Raw genomic sequence first — 22168 nt, 5'->3', positions numbered from 1 at the left:
GTCTTGTAATTGTGCAAAAAAATCGAGATTTTTACAAGTCTCTACGTTTTACATCTCCCTGAGTCGGAAAAAACATAGTTTTGCAATCTTGTCCGTATGTCTGTGTGTGTGTATGTGTGTCTGTCTCTGTGTGTGTGTGTAATCACGATAACTTGAGTACCGTTACAGCTAGGTTGATGAAATTTCATACATGAGTATTATATCAAAATCGTAGATCCGTGTCAACTTTTGAGCGATATCCATAACCGGAAGTGGAGCTTTTTCTGTTTTGAATTTTTCAAAAGCATATAACTTGAGTACTATTTCAGATAGATAAAAGACATTTCACTTGTAAGTAAACGATCTAATTCTCTGCCTTCTGTCAAATTTTGAGTAATTTCCACTGAACGGAAGTAGTAATTTTTGCTATTTCCGATTTCTCAAAAAACCCATGTGAATTTATAAAGTACTAATAGTATTCTACACTATTATGCACATTTTATTTGGCGTTTACTTGGTGTGCAATTCTTTTTTCTACAAGATTCTATTCTATTTTAGAAAGTTTAAGTATTTAAAATGGATTAAAAATTATGTATATATCTCGAGTTGCCGTCCTCTGTTATTTCACATAAGAATATTCGAGAAAGTTTAGGGGAGATCACTCCCGGTTTATTTAAAATATCTTACAGAAAGTATGCCACATATTAATTTTACAAAACATGAAGCATATTTAAATTATTTTAAGGGCGTCCATACAGTGATTATGTAATTATTATCACTAGCCGTCTGTACCCGTGACACGTAAATTATACGCGTATATATTTTAATGTTATACATGTTTGAGAAAAATATTTTATAAAAAAGTTATTGGTCAAAAAGCAATGTGCTTTACTACGTGTTGAACGATATTAGAGACAAAGCAAAATAATAACTTAATAGCTAAAAAAACGAAACATTTCAAATATCATAGGCTACCAATACCAATTAGAAAAATAAAAAAATAAATGATATACATTATTAGTCAACACAACCCAATTTTTAATGCACACGTTGATTAAAAGACTTAAAGGATTTACTTAACAACCAGGCTGTTCAATGGTAGTTATGTTGTTTTTAACATTAAATAGTATTAGTTTAGGCCCAGAATATTGTATACATTTCATAGCTTACATCTTCATAAGAAGAATCTAGATCTAAATCAAATTTGAATGAAATAGTTCATTTCTTTATATTCTAAAATCGGAAGATGACGCCATTAGTGTTGTGTACTTTCCATATTTTAAACATGTGACATGTGACGTCATAATTTATTGCGTTCTAGTCACAACCACAAACACTTTTCCGGATGCATAATTAAGTTGTGTTTCTACATTCGAATATTGCTTCATTTTTTTGTATTTTAATTTTCTATTTATCAATAGTCTAATCACCTTCATGACAGGAGCTGTTATATACAGAATTTTTCGCAGGAGCTATTGGCTATAGCTTCGTGTCAGGAGCTGTTAGTACTGCTACATTACAGGTGCTAGTTATCTTAACACTGGCTAAAGACTAACACCTTTTCCTTTCGAAAGTTTTAAAATCTGAGGAACCATAAAAAAATATGTTCCTGTAAGGTAATTCTTAACGTTTTTAGAAAGCCTCCCTCTACTCTCAGTACTCTCTGTACTCTCTGTAGTTCTAGAAAGTTACAAAGCATAATTTTAGATCAAGCAAGAGTTTGTTGTTTCTAATTTGACATCGACACAAAGCTTTAAAATTAACATTTTTAGTTTTAAGGTCAACCCAATTATTTTATAACAATTTTAGAAATAATTATTTCATTCGACTTGTTTAATGGCACATTGAAATTATTTTCACATTAAAATTCGGAGGGTTTTATCACAAGATTCGACAAAGTGTGTAATTATCAAGATGTAATTATCTACGTATAATTTTCCCTATGCAATTAGCCTTGGTTTAATCATAGAAAAAATAACAACTTTTTTAGCAACGCTATCCAACATCCGATATCTGAAATAGAAAACAAACCGCTAGCTTGACGTACCATCCGACCAAACAATCAATAAATGACTACGTTAATTGGCAGTTATAGTCGTAAGAAAGGTTATTAAATGTCCATCAATATACCTTTTTTGTTTGATATTTTCTTTAACGCATCTGTTTACGCTTTCACCGAACAATTGTCAAAGAAAAATTAACTTTCTGAGATTTTTTTCAGTGTAATAAAAAAAGGACTCTCTTATAAACACAATTGTTAAAGAAAGCTGTGAGTGCAGGAGCAGAAATTTTATCTTTGTCTAAAGCGATAGGTCAAAGTTTTTACCTGATTAGTCGGTCTTGAAGGGAATTCTACAGTCTATTTGTGTACACGATGCTGGATAATAAAACGATGGCGATCAACGAAATCATCAGCAACGAAATGACGTGGTACTTGATGAGGATCCTCATGTTTTACGTGACCCCTTCCGTCTCCGGCCTGGGGGTTGTAGGTAACATCCTGAGCATCACGGTCCTTACGAGGCATGGGCTCCAAAAGTGCTCCAACATCCTGTTGGTCTCTCTGGCCTTCTCGGACATGATGTACCTCATCTCCTTCAACAGTGTGCCGAAGATTCTCTACGAGGCCGTCTGGAACCACGAGTACCGAGGCTTCAGCCAACACGACACGCACGTGCTCTTTGTGTTCTTCAGCATCTTCACGCTCTTCGACTACGCGTGCGGGCTGAGTGCCCTTACCCTGCCCATGTTGATCACATTCGAGAGGCTGGTGGTCATTTTCTTCCCGCTAAACTTCCAGCGTTTTATCACACCTAGACGGACATGGGCAGCAGTGGTGGGCGTGACAATCTACTGGTTTTCTATTTTTATCTACGCCAGCTTCTGGTCGGAGGTTCAGTACGGCCTTGACCCCGTCAGAAATGTTTCTGTTGGTCTAATTAAAAACTCGGCGTTTTACTACGATCACCTGAGCTCCGTAGCCTTGATCCAGGACCTGCTGATCTTCTCCAGTATGATCGTGCCGCCCCTGTTGACCGTGGCTGGCTGTGTGGTCATCTCCATCCAGATCCGTATCACGTCGGCCAGACGCAGCAAACTGACCTCCAAGACCGTCTCGACCAGTAGGACGACACGCATGTTGTTGGCAGTGTGTCTCGTCTACACATTCAACACCGCCTTTCTCTCCCTGCCTCTCTACATCCCACAATACGCATCATACTCTCTGACAGACGACAACCCGCCCAATATCGTCAAGATTTTCTATCAGGCTGTCAACACAATGGGCTGCATCAACAGTTCCAGCAATTTCCTGGTATATTTTCTATTGAACAAGAACTTCCGCACCAGTCTGCTACACCTTTGCTCGCCATGTAACTGCACCAAAGTTTAATCCACATTCGACTTCACCAAGAACTGATGTATACAGTTATTGTGAGAGAACCCACAGACGTTTGTAACATTAATTATCAACCGCATCTGTTTCTTTTGCTCTTAGTTTGCCATCGACTGCACAGAATGAAAGACAGCTTGTTAACTGAATACAGTGATTACTCGAAATAAGAGTTTTATTTGTTTTGTAGCATTGCTCGCATCTCAAATTTTACTCGTGTATCAAAACAAATTTTAGCTGGCACGACTGCTTGTATCTAAACAAAAATGTCGAATGTCGAGAAACCACTATATTTTAAACACTGAATTGTTTGCAATGTGTTTGAGGTTGGAAGACTGTTTTATCTTATTTTTTTAGCTCACCACTACAACAGAAACAACCAAATCTTAGTTTGACCTAACAAATAGAAACCCCAGAAACCAATTTTTTTAACCAACATATTCATGTCGTTAACAGTGAAGGTATGACTGACGGCTATTGATGCAAATAATTGTTAGGTTATGACTGATATTTATTGATTTCGTTTTTGCTACACCTAGTATGAATTCTCTCATTCAACATTCAGCTTAACTAAATTTACAAGCCAACAGAGTTTCTTTCTCGCATCTTTCCCCGAAAGTTTTAACTGCCCCCTAACCGAATTAAGGCCTGAAAGAAACCCTGCGAACTAGGGACTTACTACAGAATGGAGACTCCTTTGATGGAGCTTTTGATAGATCACATAAACCAATATTTGTTACTTGCGCTCCCTCTAATGCCAGTTAGTAGGTTTGTGTGTGATTTTGTCGTTTTTTTTAATCAACATTGTAGCCAAGACTGAATGACAAAAAATACGTTTTTGTCTGATTTTGTCGTGATATAAAATGGTACTAACAGCGTTTACTGATTCTATTTTTTTACTTTCTCGTATGTTGAATCTACAGAAAGTATGAAAATCGTGTGTTATCTGTTATGTGACAACTCTTGACGTTTTATACTTTCTCGGGTCGAAAAACACAGTTTTGCTATTTTGTCTGCATGTCTGTGTGTGTTTTTGTGTGTTCCCACTTACTGTTATATAACTATACTAGCGTAACCGTCGCGCAGTGCCGCGATCTAATCCTACACACCTTAGAGACGATATTTTTTTATTTTTGAGGCGTCACCTTGTTTTCCAAACATGAGGGTTTTTTTTTCATTTAAACCAAGTCAACGCAATATTTCTAGGATCTTAATTGTTGAAGCGTCGGTTAATAAACACTACCGCCCAGACACCCAAGGGCTTGCTGTAATAAAGAGTGTAAGGTAACCCCCCCCCCCCCCCGTCTGTAAGAGTGAGGTAGAAAAATCCTCGGCGATCCGAAAACATTTTATATTTATTATACAATACATGTATCAATGTTGTACATTTGGGATATTGAGGGTTTTTACTTAAACTTTTATAAACTCGCATATACGTATAAAGTTATATAAACTGTAATTTGTAACTACTACACGTAGATATTTCCAAACATTTGACAGGCAAACGACGTCAGCTAGAACATAAGTCCTATACCCATGGAACCCGCTGTCCACAATATGTTCACGTCTGTCCCCAATGTATCCACCATCTCTCCACAATGTATCCACCATCTCTCCACAATGTATCCACCATCTCTCCACAATGTATCCACCATCTCTCCACAATGTATCCACCATCTCTCCACAATGTATCCACCATCTCTCCACAATGTATCCACCATCTCTCCACAATGTATCCACCATCTCTCCACAATGTATCCACCATCTCTCCACAATGTATCCACCATCTCTCCACAATGTATCCACCATCTCTCCACAATGTATCCACCATCTCTCCACAATGTATCCACCATCTCTCCACAATGCGTCCACCATCTCTCCACAATGCATCCACCATCTCTCCACAATGTATCCACCATCTCTCCACAATGTATCCACCTTCTCTCCACAATGTATCCACCTTCTCTCCACAATGCGTCCACCATATGTCATCAATGTCTCCTCTAGCTCTCGTTCACACATCTTTCATACACATTTTGAAGTCCTATAAGAAAACACCAACACTGACGCTAAATTATACTGTCCGAGTTCTTTTTAACGCTTAAACTAGCATAATAAAATACACATAAACAACCAACACTGTGTAACCCTCACTCAGTGAGAATGCTTTTACCCACTGAGGTGTTTTGGTTAAGACGGGCTGACCCTGAGATTTAGAACACACTGACACCGACAGTTGTTGTCAAGTACTCGCTTTATTCACTGCATCGAGCCATGACGGCGATGCTTAACACAGTAGTACGACGATTTCAAAACAGAGAGAAAAAACCAAAGAAAGACACAAAAAAACTGTAGCCCTAAAACAAATGTAAATAAAAAGTTACATTCATGACAACACCACGTGTAGGCTACAATATACACGGGTACAATAAAATATGTTTCGGCCAGTACACAGTACTGCCAACAAGTACGAATAAGTAGTACAACAATAAATACTTAAATAAATACTCAACCTAACTAGTGTGCACATGCAGCACTAGCAGGAATACACAAATAAGTATTCTAACACTAAATATAATTTATATAACGACACTACCTTCATTAGGTCTACATCTTGGTACCGTCAACGTGTCCACAGACAGCAGCCTTGCGTGTGACTGACACGGCTAGGCCCGAAACTACCCATAGTCCCATGTCACATGACATGGGACACAGGTAACATCGCTCACAAGAGCATGAAAAAACAAGTTAATAAAAAGTCTAGTGACAATTTAATCGCAATTTCCTTAATTAATTTTTTGTGACCGAACGAAAGGATATTTTTGAAAACTTTCTTCGGCAATATTGTTGTAAATTATGGCAGGAATCGATTGTTAAATGTTTCAAGTCGCTAAGTGGTCTGGTTGCCGAGATATGGAGCAAAAACTGCATTTGTTAGAGGTTTTTTTGGCTTTTCCGGGAAATCCAGGAAGGAATTCCGGGAATTTTTTTGGCCCACAATCATCCTCAGAACTTGCTTAACATATTTCCTTTGGAACTAGTCCTCGATATTGCTTCGTTGAGGAGAAGATACGACTTAAAGCTGCGGACACACATCCATCACCAGAAATGACGAGTTAATAATCGCAATTGTCCAGTATGGAAATTGCGCTAAAAACTACATCAACAGTTCAGTTGCGGTCCCACAGGGGCCGCAATCCAAAGAATTAAAACTTCATTCTCCCCCCCCCCCCTTGGCTGGTAACCATATGTGTTACAACTTTCTTTACCTTTATACGGAAATTTGAAATCGCACAGCCCTGTCAGTCCAGATCTAGATTAGAATCTTCCCCAATAATATCAGGGAACTATTGCTGTGTGAATCTTCCCCAATAATATCAGGGAACTATTGCTGTGTGAATCTTCCCCAATAATATCAGGGAACTATTGCTGTGTGAATCTTCCCCAATAATATCAGGGAACTATCGTAGTGTGACACAAGACCTAGACCTTGAGTCTAGAGTCATCCGGCGAATCCGAAAAATAAAATGGCCAGAAACAACGACCATGGCTAGTCGCAAAAAACAACATCCGTTAGACAAGGACATAAAGTCCGCAAACTGAGATAGATCGGGCACGCCCCTTGATAAGATGTCAACAGGCGTTGGACTGGAACACAGAGAAGAAACCAAAAACCAATTGTAGGTTTGACTGTTTGTTGTCTATAAAGTTTGTTAGCTTGAGAATTGGTAATCTATCAGATTTATCCAATGATCTGAACTATCCAGCAATCTGACCTACCCGCTTGGTAAACGTCCACCATAAAAATAAAACTCAAAATTTCGTGTATTGGGCTCCCACTTGTAGCAGTGATCTCGAGAAAGACAGACAGACGAGAGCGTCCTCATAAATGAACATCTGGAAAGCTGTAAAATGTGAAAACTTTAACTGAACAAAACTGTGGACTTTGATTGTCAAAATCCTACTGCTGCTTCATTTCAACTTATTTCTATCTAAGTAGATAACGGATGTTGATGTGTTTTAAAAATGTTTGAACATTTAACAAAAGATGTTTATAACGAGTTACCTTTAAACTATTTAGATTTTACATGTGCGAGAAATTTAAACTGTATTATTTTATTCTTGACACAGTTAATTGGATTTTTTAGTTGGTTTATTTTTCGTATGCCACATTTTCATTTTATAAAAGTCGAAGCTTGTTTTTAAGTTATTTTAAGGACATCCATAAATAAATTATATAATTATAAATATCGTCATGTATGTATAGCTAAAGACATCTTAATTGTTTTTAAAGGGTTTGAAGGGCATTCATAGATTAATGATGCCCCTATTAATACAATTGTTGCGAATGTTTAAAAGAAGTTAAGCCCATAGTACTCTTGGTGAATGTATCCGTACTTGTAGAATATTAATGCTCATACTATTTAAATGAATTACAAAAGCATCCATTAGAATTTAGAATGTATTCGTTTTGACACATTGTCAAAACATAACTAAGAATAATTTTGTCGATATATTTTTACATACATTCTCAAGAACATGTGTCCACATTATTATTGCTTTGATCCTTTGCTGTGACATCAGTTAGACTTAAATCAAAGCCAGTAACTCCTCAGAATGTTATGTGTAATTTTACAACCTGAGTTACAGGCAGAGAAAATTGAACTCAAACTGAACTCGAACTACCAAAATATTGTTGTCATGTAGGTCTTTTAATGACGTGAGTACTGTAGCAGACGTGTGTCTTGGCCCCACATCCGTGAGTGTGTGAACATGTAAACAAACGGAATGAAGCCAGAAACAAAAGCAAACACAACGAGTAGCTTACAGTGTGTCTGGACATTTTGACGTCATACTTGGACATTACTGGACCGAAACGTGATAGAGTTCCGTGGTCTAGCTTATGTGTGGAGGCGGGGGCGCAAGATGCTAAAATCTTTCTGTATCACTCAACAGTTGGAAGAGTGTCAACACACTAGATACGTGTATCACCACTACACATCAACATGAACAATGATGTCATAGCGACATTCAGCAATGGTTAAAAAGGAATCAAATGTTTTCGTCAATTTGTCAATAAAAATTACATGCATGCGGATATCAGTCAATTTGTAGAAATGAACATGGAGGCTTCACGATCTAAACATGGCGGTTTTTCCAGGTTAATCTTTAGTGTGAGGCCACCAAGACACTTGAATAACACGCGAACTGACCAATGTTGGACGAGAATTTACAAATTAAACAAAGATCTTAATTTTCTAATTATCAAATATCACCTTGATGACGGGAGCTGTTACCTACATATTTTTGGAGGAGCTATTGGCTATAGTTTCGTGTCAGAACCTGTTGGAAAAGCTACATAGCAGGAGCTAGTTGTGTGGATGGACGCCGGAATTCTTGTGTTGATACTAGTTAGATATTGGACTTTTTAAAAATGCGAAGGTACCATTTAAAAAAATGTTCCTGTGTGGTGATTCTTAAAATTTTTATCAAGCCTCTCTCATACTTCGTGTACTCTATGTACTCTCTATACTCTCTGTAGTTCTAGAAAGTTACAAAGCATAATACTAGATCAAGCAAGAGTTTGTTGTTTCTAATTTTACATCGACACAAAGATTTCAAAATCAACATAACATTTAAGTTTTTAGGCCAACGCAAATAATTGTATGACAATTTTAAAAGAAATAATTATTTCGTTCGACATCTTTAATGTTACATTTCGAAATTCCGTGAGTTTTATCACAAGATTCGACAAAGGGTTTAATTATCAACGTGTAATTATCTACGTGTAACTTTCCCTATGTAATTAACTTTGTCTTCGTCATAGAAAATAATCTACTTTTTAAGACACGCTATCCGACCTCCAATACTTGACAACTGATATCGAACAGCACTAAGCATTAGCTTGACCTACCATCCGACCAAACCATCAATAATTCACTTCGTTAATTCGCAGTTATTGTCGAAGGAAAGATTACTCAATGTCCATCTATGTACATTGTTTTTTGTTTGATATTTTCTTTAACGCATCAGTGTACGCTTTCACCGAACTAGTGTCAAAGAAAAATTAATTTTCTGGGATTTTTTCAGTGTGGCAAAAAAAAAGACTGCCGTATAAACTCGATTCTTAAAGAAAGCTGTGAGTACAGGAGCAGAAATTTTAACGTCATCTTGGGCGATCGGTCAAAGTTTTTAGCTGATAGTTCCGTATTTATGTGAAATCTACCAGCTTTTTTGTACACGATGCTGGATAATAAAACAATGCCGACCTATGAAATCATCAGCAACGAAATGACGTGGTACTTGATGAGGATCCTCATGTTTTACGTGACCCCCTCCATCTCCGGCCTGGGGGTCGTGGGCAACATCCTCAGCATCACGGTCCTGACGAGGCACGGGCTCCAAAAGTGCTCCAACATCCTGTTGGTCTCTCTGGCCTTCTCGGACATGATGTACCTCATCTCCTTCAACAGTGTGCCGAAGATTCTCTACGAGGCCGTCTGGAACCACGAGTACCGAGGCTTCAGCCAACACGACACGCACGTGCTCTTTGTGTTCTTCAGCATCTTCACGCTCTTCGACTACGCGTGCGGACTGAGTGCCCTTACCCTGCCCATGTTGATCACATTCGAGAGGCTGGTGGTCATTTTCTTCCCGCTCAACTTCCGGCGTTTCATCACCCCTGGACGGACATGGGCGGCGGTGGTGGGCGTGGCAGTCTACTGGTTTTCTATTTTTATCTACGCCAGCTTCTGGTCGGAGACTCAGTTCGGCATTGACCCCGTCAGAAATGTTTCTGTTGGTCTAATTAAAAACTCGGCGTTTTACTACGATCACCTGAGCTCCGTGGCCTTGATACAGGACCTGCTGATCTTCTCCAGTATGATCGTGCCGCCCCTGTTGACCGTGGCTGGCTGTGTGGTCATTTCCATCAAGATCCGCATCACGTCGGCCAGACGCAGCAAATTGACCTCCAAGATCGTCTCGACCAGTAGGACGACACGCATGCTGTTGGCAGTGTGTCTCGTCTACACATTCAACACCGCCTTCCTCTCCCTGCCTCTCTACATCCCACAATACGCATCGTACTCTCTGACAGACGACAACCCACCCAATATCGTCAAGATTTTCTATCAGGCTGTCAACACAATGGGCTGCATCAACAGTTCCAGCAATTTCCTGGTCTATTTTTTATTTAACAAGAACTTCCGCACCAGTCTGCTACACCTATGCTCGCCATGTAACTGTACCAAAGTTTAATCCACAATCGACTTCACCAAGAACTGATGTATACAGTTATTGTGCGAGAACCCACAGACTTTTGTAACATCAATTATCAACTTATCTGTTTCTTTTGCTCTTAGTTGACATACGACTGCATAGATTGAAAGACAACTTGTTGAATGAATACAGTAATTCATCGAAATACGAGTTTTATTAGCTTCGTAGCATTGCTTGCATCTCAAATTTTACTTTTGTGTCAAAACAGATTTTTGCTTTCTCAACTGCTTGTATCTAAAAAAATCTCCGATGTCGAGGAAGCACTATAATTAATCATTGAATTTTTCGCTATATATTTGAGGTTGGAAAACTGTTTTAAGTCAATCCCCTTACCAATGTTCTGTGGCACAGGTATTAGTATCGTGGATCAACTTTAATATTCTATTCCATCAAATCTAGTTTTGACCTAACCACAAGAAACACCAGCAACCAAACCTTGATTTGACCTTTACCACTACAACAACAACAACCTAACCCTATAGGTATGACGAAAGCTTCTATCCAACGTATATACCTGTGAAAGTATGACCAACATTTTCATGTCATTAACAGTGAAGCTATGACTGACGGCTATTGATGTCAATAATTGTTAGGTTAAGACTGATATTTATTGATATTGTTTTTGCTACACGTAATAAGAGATATCTCATTCAACATTCAGCTTAACTTAGCGGTGTAGCCAGGATGGTCTCATGGGGGTGTCAATATTTTTTCCATTATATATATATATATATATATATATATATATATATATATATATATATATATATATATATATATATATATATATATCGATGGTCTCGGTCGCAAACCGTCTAACTCAAAAAAATTCGATTTTCTTTTTTTTACATTAATCAAAAGCCAATATGAATCCCCATAATGCCTGAAGATATTAGAGAAATCTGTAGAATGATTATTGAGATATAATCATTTGAACAAACCGCCTATTATTTCTGGCGCTAAAAATCTCGGCGCAAAACGAATATCGCTATATTTGTCAGTACACTTTTGATCGGGAACGCAGTCGCACGCCGCAATCACACAATTTTACAGCACAGCAGTCACATTACTTATAGGTAAGGATATTTGATTAATTATGTTCAACTATTCTACTACATTTTATCATTTTAAAGAATAATAAACAAATAGTATTTGTTTAATATAGCCTATTTCCAGATTGTCAATAACCAAATTGATTTGTTTACAATTTTTTAGGCTAACACAATGCTTTGAAACTAGACCTTCATTCTAGAATCTAAATATCAATCAAAACAATATAATTCGAATTATATTTCCACAAGAATGTGCAATAAATTTAATAGTTGTTAATTCACTACTAGCTTTAGATTAAGGGTTAAGATACGTGTTAAGAAATGTTTATATGGTAGGTTACAAAATGTTTGGCGTACATGTTCAACGACATGGTTAGTTGTCTTTAGTAAATGCTTTTATGATTAATTTTTCAACAGACAAGCCTATCTCAACACACCAGCCTCTCTCAACATACCAGCCTCTCTCAACAGACCAGCCTCTCTTAACAGATCAGCCTCTCTCGACAGACCAGCCTCTCTCAACAGACCAGATTCTCTCAACAGACCAGCCTCTCTTAACAGATCAGCCTCTCTCCACAGACCAGCCTCTCTCAACACACCAGTCTTACCACATAACAGACCAGCCTCTCTCAACAGACCAGCCTCTCAACATATCAGCCTCTCTCAACAGATCAGCCTCTCTCGACAGACCAGCCTCACTTAACAGATCAGCCTCTCTCAACAGACCAGCCTCTCTCAACAGATCAGCCTCTCTTAACAGACCAGTCTCTCTCAACAGACCAGCCTCTCTCAACAGACCAGCCTCTCTCAACAGACCAGCCTCTCTAAACAGATTAGCCTCTCTCAACAGACCAGTCTCTCTCAACAGACCAGCCTCTCTTAACAGATCAGCCTATCTCAACAGACCAGCCTCTCGACATACCAGCCTCTCTCTACAGACCAGCCTCTCTTAACAGATAAGCCTCTCTCCACAAACCAGCCTCTCTCAACACACCAGTCTTACCACATAACAGACCAGCCTCTCTCAACAGACCAGCCTCTCAACATATCAGCCTCTCTCAACAGATCAGCCTCTCTCGACAGACCAGCCTCACTTAACAGATCAGCTTCTCTCAACAGACCAGCCTCTCTCAACAGATCAGCCTCTCTTAACAGACCAGCCTCTCTCAACAGACCAGCCTCTCTCAACAGACCAGCCTCTCTCAACAGACCAGCCTCTCTAAACAGATTAGCCTCTCTCAACAGACCAGTCTCTCTCAACAGACCAGCCTCTCTTAACAGACCAGCCTCTCTCAACAGACCAGCCTCTCTAAACAGATTAGCCTCTCTCAACAGACCAGTCTCTCTCAACAGACCAGCCTCTCTTAACAGATCAGCCTATCTCAACAGACCAGCCTCTCGACATACCAGCCTCTCTTAACAGACCAGCCTCTCATAACAGATCAGCCTCTCTCAACAGACCAGATTCTCTCAACAGACCAGCCTCTTTTAACAGATCAGCCTCTCTCCACAAACCAGCCTCTCTCAACACACCAGTCTTACCACATAACAGACCAGCCTCTCTCAACAGACCAGCCTCTCAACATATCAGCCTCTCTCAACAGATCAGCCTCTCTCGACAGACCAGCCTCACTTAACAGATCAGCTTCTCTCAACAGACCAGCCTCTCTCAACAGATCAGCCTCTCTTAACAGACCAGCCTCTCTCAACAGACCAGCCTCTCTCAACAGACCAGCCTCTCTCAACAGACCAGCCTCTCTAAACAGATTAGCCTCTCTCAACAGACCAGTCTCTCTCAACAGACCAGCCTCTCTTAACAGACCAGCCTCTCTCAACAGACCAGCCTCTCTAAACAGATTAGCCTCTCTCAACAGACCAGTCTCTCTCAACAGACCAGCCTCTCTTAACAGATCAGCCTATCTCAACAGACCAGCCTCTCGACATACCAGCCTCTCTTAACAGACCAGCCTCTCATAACAGATCAGCCTCTCTCAACAGACCAGATTCTCTCAACAGACCAGCCTCTTTTAACAGATCAGCCTCTCTCCACAGACCAGCCTCTCTCAACACACCAGTCTTACCACATAACAGACCAGCCTCTCTCAACAGACCAGCCTCTTGACATACCAGCCTCTCTCTACAGACCAGCCTCTCATAACAGATCAGCCTCTCTCCACAGACCAGCCTCTCTCAACACACCAGTCTTACCACATAACAGACCAGCCTCTCTCAACAGACCAGCCTCTCTTAACAGACCAGCCTCTCTCAACAGACCAGCCTCTCGACATACCAGCCTCTCTCTACAGACCAGCCTCTCTCAACAGACCAGCCTCTCGACATACCAGCCTCTCTCAACAGACCAGCCACTCATAACAGATCAGCCTCTCTCAACAGACCAGATTCTCTCAACAGACCAGCCTCTTTTAACAGATCAGCCTCTCTCCACAGACCAGCCACTCTCAACACACCAGTCTTACCACATAACAGACCAGCCTCTCTCAACAGACCAGCCTCTCGACATACCAGCCTCTCTCTACAGACCAGCCTCTCGACATACCGGCCTCTCTCAACAGATTAGCCTCTCTCAACATATCAGTCTCTCTCAACAGACCAGCCTCTCTCAACAGACCAGCCTCTCTCAACATATCAGCCTCTCTCAACAGACCAGCCTCTCAACATATCTGTCTCTCTCAACAGACCAGCCTCTCTAAACAGATTAGCCTCTCTCAACAGACCAGTCTCTCTCAACAGACCAGCCTCTCAACATATCTGTCTCTCTCAACAGACCAGTCTTACCATACAAGACACCAGCATCTGTCAATTGACCAATCGTAAAGGCACCAGCATCTCTCAACAGACCAGCCTTTCACAACAGGCCAGTCGTAACATTAAGGCACCAGTAACTCACAAGAGCCCAGTCTCTCTCAGCAGACCAGTCGTAATATACAAAAGACCAATCTCTCTCAACTGACCAATCTTACCCTCCAAGATACCAGCCTCTCTCAACAGACCATTCTTACCATACACGATACCAGCCTCTCTCAACAGACCATTCTTACCATACAAGAGACCAGCCTCTCTCAAAAGATTAGTCTTATCCTACAATAGACAAGCCTCTCTCAACACACCAGTCCTACCATACAAGACACCAGCCTTTCTCAACAGATCAGTCGTAACATACAATAGACCAGCCTCACACTACATACATTAGACACCAACCTCTCAAAAAGACCAGCCTTACCATACAAGAGACCAGCCGATCTCAAAAGACCAGTCAGACCTATCAAGAATTCAAAGCGACAGATATTCATGCACTGCAGTACAAGCCTGATGCTACTGTCTACTTCAAAGTGAATTAGCAGATAGCTGGCAATTTCTAAGCTAGGGTCGTACGATTATGATCTCATCTGTAGCCCCTGCCAAGTTGTACAAGAGCAGAAAAAAAAGATAAAAGCTGTCATATTTGAGCACCTAAAAGCAAGTCATAAACACACCTTTTTATGATGATTTCCCTGATTTTAAAAATATGTTGCCATTTTAATTTTTCTTTATGTGACGTTTATTCAAAGAATAAATTTTAAAAATAAACACATTTTTATGTGTTACATTTTTGTAAAATAAGTAAACATTAAGTCATTATAAATGTGATTAATGTGTTATGTCTAATTCATAATATATCTGACAATAAGGTTTCTGTTTTTACTATTATCATTCTATAAACCCAGCACCCACCAGATTTAGTAAAATAAAATGTGAGAATAGAAAGATGTAATAAATAAAGCATAACCTTCAACAGTTAACAAGTCTAGTGCTAAATACAGACATAATGAATACAGTCGAAAGCGATAAAGCCATACTAAAACATCTCTACTAAAATTTAAACGGACCCCATAATGTAGAATAAACTCAAATAATTAAAATATGAGCCCGAAACTATAATCTAAATATTATGAAGTGTTAATTATAACTTAAAAACAAAAACATAAATGAATCACGTTCATTGGACAAAACGAACGAACGCGACTGAGACCGAAATTCTCGGCTCAAAACAGCTAAGTCTGCGCGCGCACAGATAGACGGTTTGCACCGAGAATTTTAGACCGAGCAAACCGTCTATCTTTTTAAACCTGCTATAATTTTGTAAATATTAATTAAACTCATTTTAAAACGCTACAGTATTGTCGGTAGAGAGTTTCTTCGGAGAAATCTTTAAAAAGAATTAGTATTAGAGCGATCGAGAAGGAAATAATCAGTTTTTTGTCTCTCCTGTAAAATTTACATTTTCGGAGTTAGACGGTTTGCGACCGAGACCATCGATATATATATATATATTAGAGCTGTATATCATTGTTTCGCTATGAATGAATTGAAAGTAGTACTCAGAAGAAATAAGAAAAAGCACACAATATAGGCCGACAAACAAAACAATTTATCACTCTAAACAAAACAAAATATATACATACATTACAACCAAAATCAATGAACGCAACACAATCTATTTTGTGGTTCTTGTAATATAGTAGCTTAACACTATTCATTTTTACTTAATCATATATATAGGGGGATGACACCACGATGTGCCGCACCGGGTGACACGCGACATAGCAACGCCACTGCTGGGGGTGTTTACATAAACTTATATAAATTTGTATAAAGTTATAAAAACCGTACTTTGTAACAACTGCACGAAGATATTTGAAAACAAATACCAGCAAAAGGCGTCAACGAGAACATTACGTAAACAGCAACAAATCCTATTCACGTGCAACCCGCCGTTTACAATGTGTCCACCATCCATCCACAATGTGTACACTGTGGATGTATGATTGAAGGTTTCTAATATATAGAAAATTTTGTATGCTCAAGAATTGGTAATCTATAAAGTTTGTTTGCTTGAGAATTGGTAATCTATAAAGTTTATCTAATGATCTTGAACTATGCAGCAGTCTGAGCTACCCAATTATTTTTCTGTCTCTCGCTTGTAGCAGTGATCACGATTAAGAAAGACGTGAGTGACGTCTTGAATGAACATCTGGAAAGCTGTACAATGTGAAAACTTTAACCAAACTTTGGACTTTGATTAAATGTCAAAATCCTATTCCGGCCTCATTTCAACTTATTTCCATCAAACTGGATTACGGATGTTGTTTTTTAAAAATGTTTTAACATTTAACAAAAGACATTTATAAAAAGTTACCTTAAAATGTTACAAATATAACATACGAGAATTTTAACCAATAGACCCTCTTTTTTACTTTCTCGTATAAGAAGTATAAAGAAAGTATTGAGATTTTTGCAAATCACGACGTTTTACAGCTTCCTGATTAGGAAAAACATAGTTTTGCAATCTTATTCGTTACAGCTAGGTTGATGAAATTTCATATACAAGTATTATATCGAATTTGTAGATGTGTATCAACTTTTCAGCGATTTCCGATAACCGAAAGTGGAACTTTTTCTACTTTCAACTTTTCAAAAGAGTAACTATTTCAGACAGATAAACGAAATTTCATATATAAGTAAAAGGTCTAATTCTCTGCCTTCTCTCAAATTTTGAGTAATTTCCGTTGACCGGAAGTAGTAATTTACGCTAATTCCGATTTCTCAAAAAAAAATGCATGTGAATTTATAAAGTACTATAAAGTACTAATAATATTCCTATTCCGCACTATTATACACATTTTAATTGGCGTTCACTTAGTGCGCAATTCTTTTTTTCTACGAGATTCTATTTTCTACGCGGTTCTATTCTAAAAAAAAAATTAAAAACGGTTTTAAAATATTGTCTATATCCCGAGTTGCCATCACTCGCAGTGTTATATAAGAATATTCGAGAAAGTTTAGGGGAGATCACTCCCGGTTTAATTTTTTTTTTTGCTGAAAATGCTATGTTTAGTTTTCAAAAATTGTATCCACATTTGTGTAATCTACTAGACTACCCGTCATCCCTTGGATAACTGTGGGTTTCGGGGATCATCCATAAAAAAAACATCAAATCTGTCACTTATCGTCACAAAAAATCAGACCCCACATTCAAAAAGACGTTTTTTTTCTTTTAAAAACACCGATTTCGGCTGAGCATTGGTCTGACCACACTATCTCTTCATATACTGACATCACAGGTGACCTACTCAACTCTACTTCACCTGCCCAGTTTCTCGCCAAGTCTCAGACAAAAAATTTTTATCGTTTAAAAAACTATTCCGGCCGAGCATGTCTCAGACCACACTATCCCTTCATATGCTTAGGACAAAGAAATAGATGAACTGTAATTCATCTGCCCTGTATCCCGCCAAGTTCAGATAGGCAAATTTATCATTCACATCTAAAAAATAAATTTAAAAATTGAATTTTTTTCAACATTGACGTGATGTGTCTAAAACCCGTGCCACCCGCACGAAAGCCTATTAAACTAACAACTTAGCTATTTAGACTCTTGACGTCACTGATGTTTTTTTATGGTATAGTTTAATACTTTGAGTTTCCTTATGCAACATGATTTAAGCGCATAGGCCCTATCTAGATCTAGATCTAAGTCTAGTAACTTTCAAATTAAATTTTATCTTAAAATAGCCGATTCCATAGCTAAACAAACAAAGATTTATAAAAAATAATGAAGGTCTGAAATAGTTTAGTATAGAAACTCATTATTATCTAGATCTAGATAGAATTATCTAGATTCTACGACTCGTTCTCGTTTGCCTATGTCTAGTTTTTTGCGTAACTCTTGCTAGATCTAGATTAAACCTATTCTAGATCTAGATAGATAATTCACAAAGATTTATATCAAGTATTTAAGGATTAAAGTAGTTTAATAAAGAAACTCAAAAATGTATTATCATTTTAAAATGGATTGTATTTTTAACTAATTAAACTTTGGTTTGACCTAGATTCTAGATCCACATCTATAAATAACTTTCTTGGACAGATTGTAGAGTTAGAGAAATTTATTGTAAAACTAAATGAATAAGACAGTTGAAAATTTATATAAGTGTGGGAACGTAATAAAACACCAAAAGGACGTATTGTTAAAGTTATAGCCGATAGAAAATTAGCTTTATGACGCGTTAAAGAACTGTATAAGCAACGAAACAGGGGCGGAACTACAGCGCCGCCAGACCCCGCAATGCGGGGGGGGGGGGGGCACGCCATTTAGGGGCCCACAGCCGACCATATTTTTTTGTTATAGTTAAAAAAATAATTTACTTGCATTTTTGACTTCATGGTTGTTTAGTAAAAAAGATTACCGTAGCTGCAATTGGATTATCTTTATTCTATAGAGACCACCCCACGCTCTTGTATATTCTTTTTCCCTTTGTTTTTAAACCACTGTGAAATATACATATATATATATATATATATATATTAGATATATATATATATATATATATATATATATATATATATATATATATATATATATATATATATATATATGGGGGGCCCTATAAAAAAAATTTTGCGGGGTGGCCCTTTTCTTCTAGTTCCGCCACTGCAATGAAATCTTGTATTGGAGCCGCCATTTATTGTACTAAAAAGTAAACAAATCATGTGACGTCTCTATTCATTCACAGTAAAGTCGTTTTTCTAAACTTTTAAAATTAACGTGGTTAATCTACCAATAAATAAATCAATATTAATTAACTTCTTTTTTTTTAAATTGTGATTAACAGTATGTCTGAAAACAAAAATTGTTTTCTACCTAATTACTATTTTACAGCTCTACACATAGTGCAGATTCTCTACAGTAGCCAATCAGACAAACAAACAAATAAATATTCAAACATGTAAACTTGAGTTTTAGTTATATGAAGAAAATGAACCCTTTGCCGACCCGTGATATATGTGTGTTCTGTGCTTCGTGGTAAAATGTATAGTCTATGTCTCGGCTGAGTTATGTATGTTAGATATTTCAAATGCTGAAAATTTATTTTTGATATGAAAATTTTCAACCCTCCGTTTTCGATGTCTTAAATTCCAAAACATTTTCACTCGTTAATTAGGACGGCCAGCACAAGCTGTAAATGGTGTTTGTTTGACGTCACAGTGTTGTGGGACGTCACGGTGTTGGTGTGACGTCACGGTGTGACGTCACGAAAGATACTGAAGTTTACACAGGTCAGCAAAGTTAGGTATGAAGCAGATTCAATGTGGTCATGTGATTGGATATGGCAAGAGCACTCAGGGCAATGTTGTATCACAACTTTTCAGCGTGTCGCTTTTGGCACAACTCTTTCAGACTGTTGCGGAAGTTTTTGTTCAATAGAACATAGACGAGGAAATTGCTGGAGCTGTTGATGCAGCCGACGATGTTAACCGCCTGATAGAAGATTTTTCCGATGTTGGACGGGTTGTCGTCTGTCAGAGAGTACGATGCGTATTGTGGGATGTAGAGAGGCAGGGAGAGGAAGGCGGCAGTAAATGTGTAGACGAGACACACTGCCAACAACATGCGTGTCGTCCTACTGGTCGAGACGGTCTTGGAGGTCAGTTTGCTGCGTCTGGCCGACGTGATGCGGATCTGGATGGAAATGACCACACAGCCAGCCACGGTCAACAGGGGCGGCACGATCATACTGGAGAAGATCAGGAGGTCCTGGATCAAGGCCACGGAGCTCAGGTGATCGTAGTAAAACGCCGAGTTTTTAATTAGACCAACAGAAACATTTCTGACGGGGTCAAGGCCGTACCGGGCTTCCAACCAGAAGCTGGCGTAGATAAAAATAGAAAACCAGTAGACTGCCACGCCCACCACCGCCGCCCATGTCCGTCCAGGGGTGATGAAACGCCGGAAGTTGAGGGGGAAGAAAATGACCACCAGCCTCTCGAATGTGATCAACATGGGCAGGGTGAGTCCACTCAGTCCGCACGCGTAGTCGAAGAGCGTGAAGATGCTGAAGAACACAAAGAGCACGTGCGTGTCGTGTTGGCTGAAGCCTCGGTACTCGTGGTTCCAGACGGCCTCGTAGAGAATCTTCGGCACACTGTTGAAGGAGATGAGGAACATGATGTCCGAGAAGGCCAGAGAGACCAACAGGATGTTGGAGCACTTGTGGAGCCCGTGCCTCGTCAGTACCATGATGCTGAGGATGTTGCCCACGACCCCCAGGCCGGAGATGGAGGGGGTCACGTAAAACATGAGGATCCTCATCAAGTACCACGTCATTTCGTTGCTGATGATTTCGTTGCTAATGATTTCGTTGGTCTGCGCCGTTATATTGTCCAGCATCATGTAATTCTTATTTAGTTGCTCGCTACGTCGGGTGATGTTTTGAGTCAAGCCAAAACTAGCCGAATCTGATTGAAATCTCCAACACACACGGTGATTATGTTTGTTCCAGCGTGGACTGTCAGTGACATAGTCTAGTGATCATCTGTTTTGTCTGTGTCTAATTGTACATTGTCACGATGAAATTAAACAAACTTTCAAATATCCTATAATCTGTAAAATATTTTCTAACACGGGTTACATGGATGTGGGGCTTTCAATCAGAAATTCGGGAAACTATTGATTTTTTTCTTCAATTACTTTAGTAAATACAACAGCATTTGATTGTCCGTTTATTTGTTTTTATACATTTAAATGCTGGGGAAAATTTGTCGTTCAATAAAGAAAGTAATGACAAAATATCGATTTACTTAGAATCGTATAATTTTAAAAAATCGATTGGATGTAATTAAAATTTAATTAAACCACAATTAGTATTATTTGCGTAAAAATGTAATGAGATGTCAAGCACAGTTCCATTACCAATGTTTACACAGTGAGGTGTCAGAGGTGTAATTAAATTTATGTAGGCATCAGTGGAAGGCAATTAGTGACGTCGTGGCTTGAGGGTGATTAGACCTGTTTGTTTGCACCGCTGAGGTGCTAGACAACTACCTAAGCTAAGGAAGGGAAAATAATTAAATGTCTTCACACGCAGATTGTATTTTTATTTTCACGTTCCGTTGAAAACCTTTCTATAAGCCACATCTTGCATCTAAATGGTTTGACCAATCGTTCATTTGTTAAGAAATTATCTATATTATTCTATATTCTTAAACATTATCTAATATCTAGGAATATAAGAAAATAATAGACTTCACCGTCATAGTGTTATACATCTAAAGTGCTTATCGTCTAAATTCATTATTTTAAAAATTAATATTGAAGGTGTTGTAAAACAGTTTTCATTTTTCAAACTAACAGTGATAACTGTCGGCAAGTCCATCAAACAAAATTTTAAAAATGTATCACCTTTCACAAAAATTCTAATTGTTTCTGAAAATTTACATTTAGTTCTTTAGCACTCCTTTCGTTCCTTGATAAATTAGGAACACACAATTACTTCCCTTTATAAAAACCATTACATCGTGGGGGGGGGGGGTTACTTTTTATTACTTTGTTTTGGTGTTGGGGAAAAAATAATTACATAATTAGCGTGGGTTGATCAAGTGAAATGTGGTAGGTATTTTTAATGCT

At 38.5% G+C, this 22168-nt stretch overlaps 3 protein-coding genes across 3 annotated transcripts; 2 read left to right on the top strand and 1 right to left on the bottom strand.

Annotated features, from left to right (window-relative positions):
• Nucleotides 1–2371: 2371 nt before the first annotated feature.
• LOC131931971 (neuropeptide Y receptor type 1-like) lies at nucleotides 2372–3370 on the top strand. The gene has a single exon (XM_059288814.1). The coding sequence runs from the start codon at nucleotides 2372–2374 to the stop codon at nucleotides 3368–3370; it is 999 nt and encodes a 332-aa protein (XP_059144797.1).
• Nucleotides 3371–9631: 6261 nt separating this feature from the next.
• Nucleotides 9632–10630, top strand: LOC131931970 (FMRFamide receptor-like). The gene has a single exon (XM_059288812.1). It carries the CDS (start codon nucleotides 9632–9634, stop codon nucleotides 10628–10630), a length of 999 nt encoding a protein of 332 aa, XP_059144795.1.
• Nucleotides 10631–19900: 9270 nt separating this feature from the next.
• On the bottom strand, nucleotides 19901–20869 carry LOC131931969 (delta-type opioid receptor-like). The gene has a single exon (XM_059288811.1). The coding sequence runs from the start codon at nucleotides 20867–20869 to the stop codon at nucleotides 19901–19903; it is 969 nt and encodes a 322-aa protein (XP_059144794.1).
• Between the last annotated feature and the right edge of the window lie 1299 nt (nucleotides 20870–22168).

This window comes from Physella acuta, unplaced genomic scaffold (genome assembly GCF_028476545.2).
Source record: "Physella acuta isolate Inbredline_101_S28 unplaced genomic scaffold, ASM2847654v3 ptg002066l, whole genome shotgun sequence".
NCBI classification, from domain to species: Eukaryota; Metazoa; Mollusca; class Gastropoda; family Physidae; genus Physella; species Physella acuta.
Note: the sequence above shows the minus strand (reverse complement) of the source record. Positions and strands in the feature narration are given on the sequence as shown.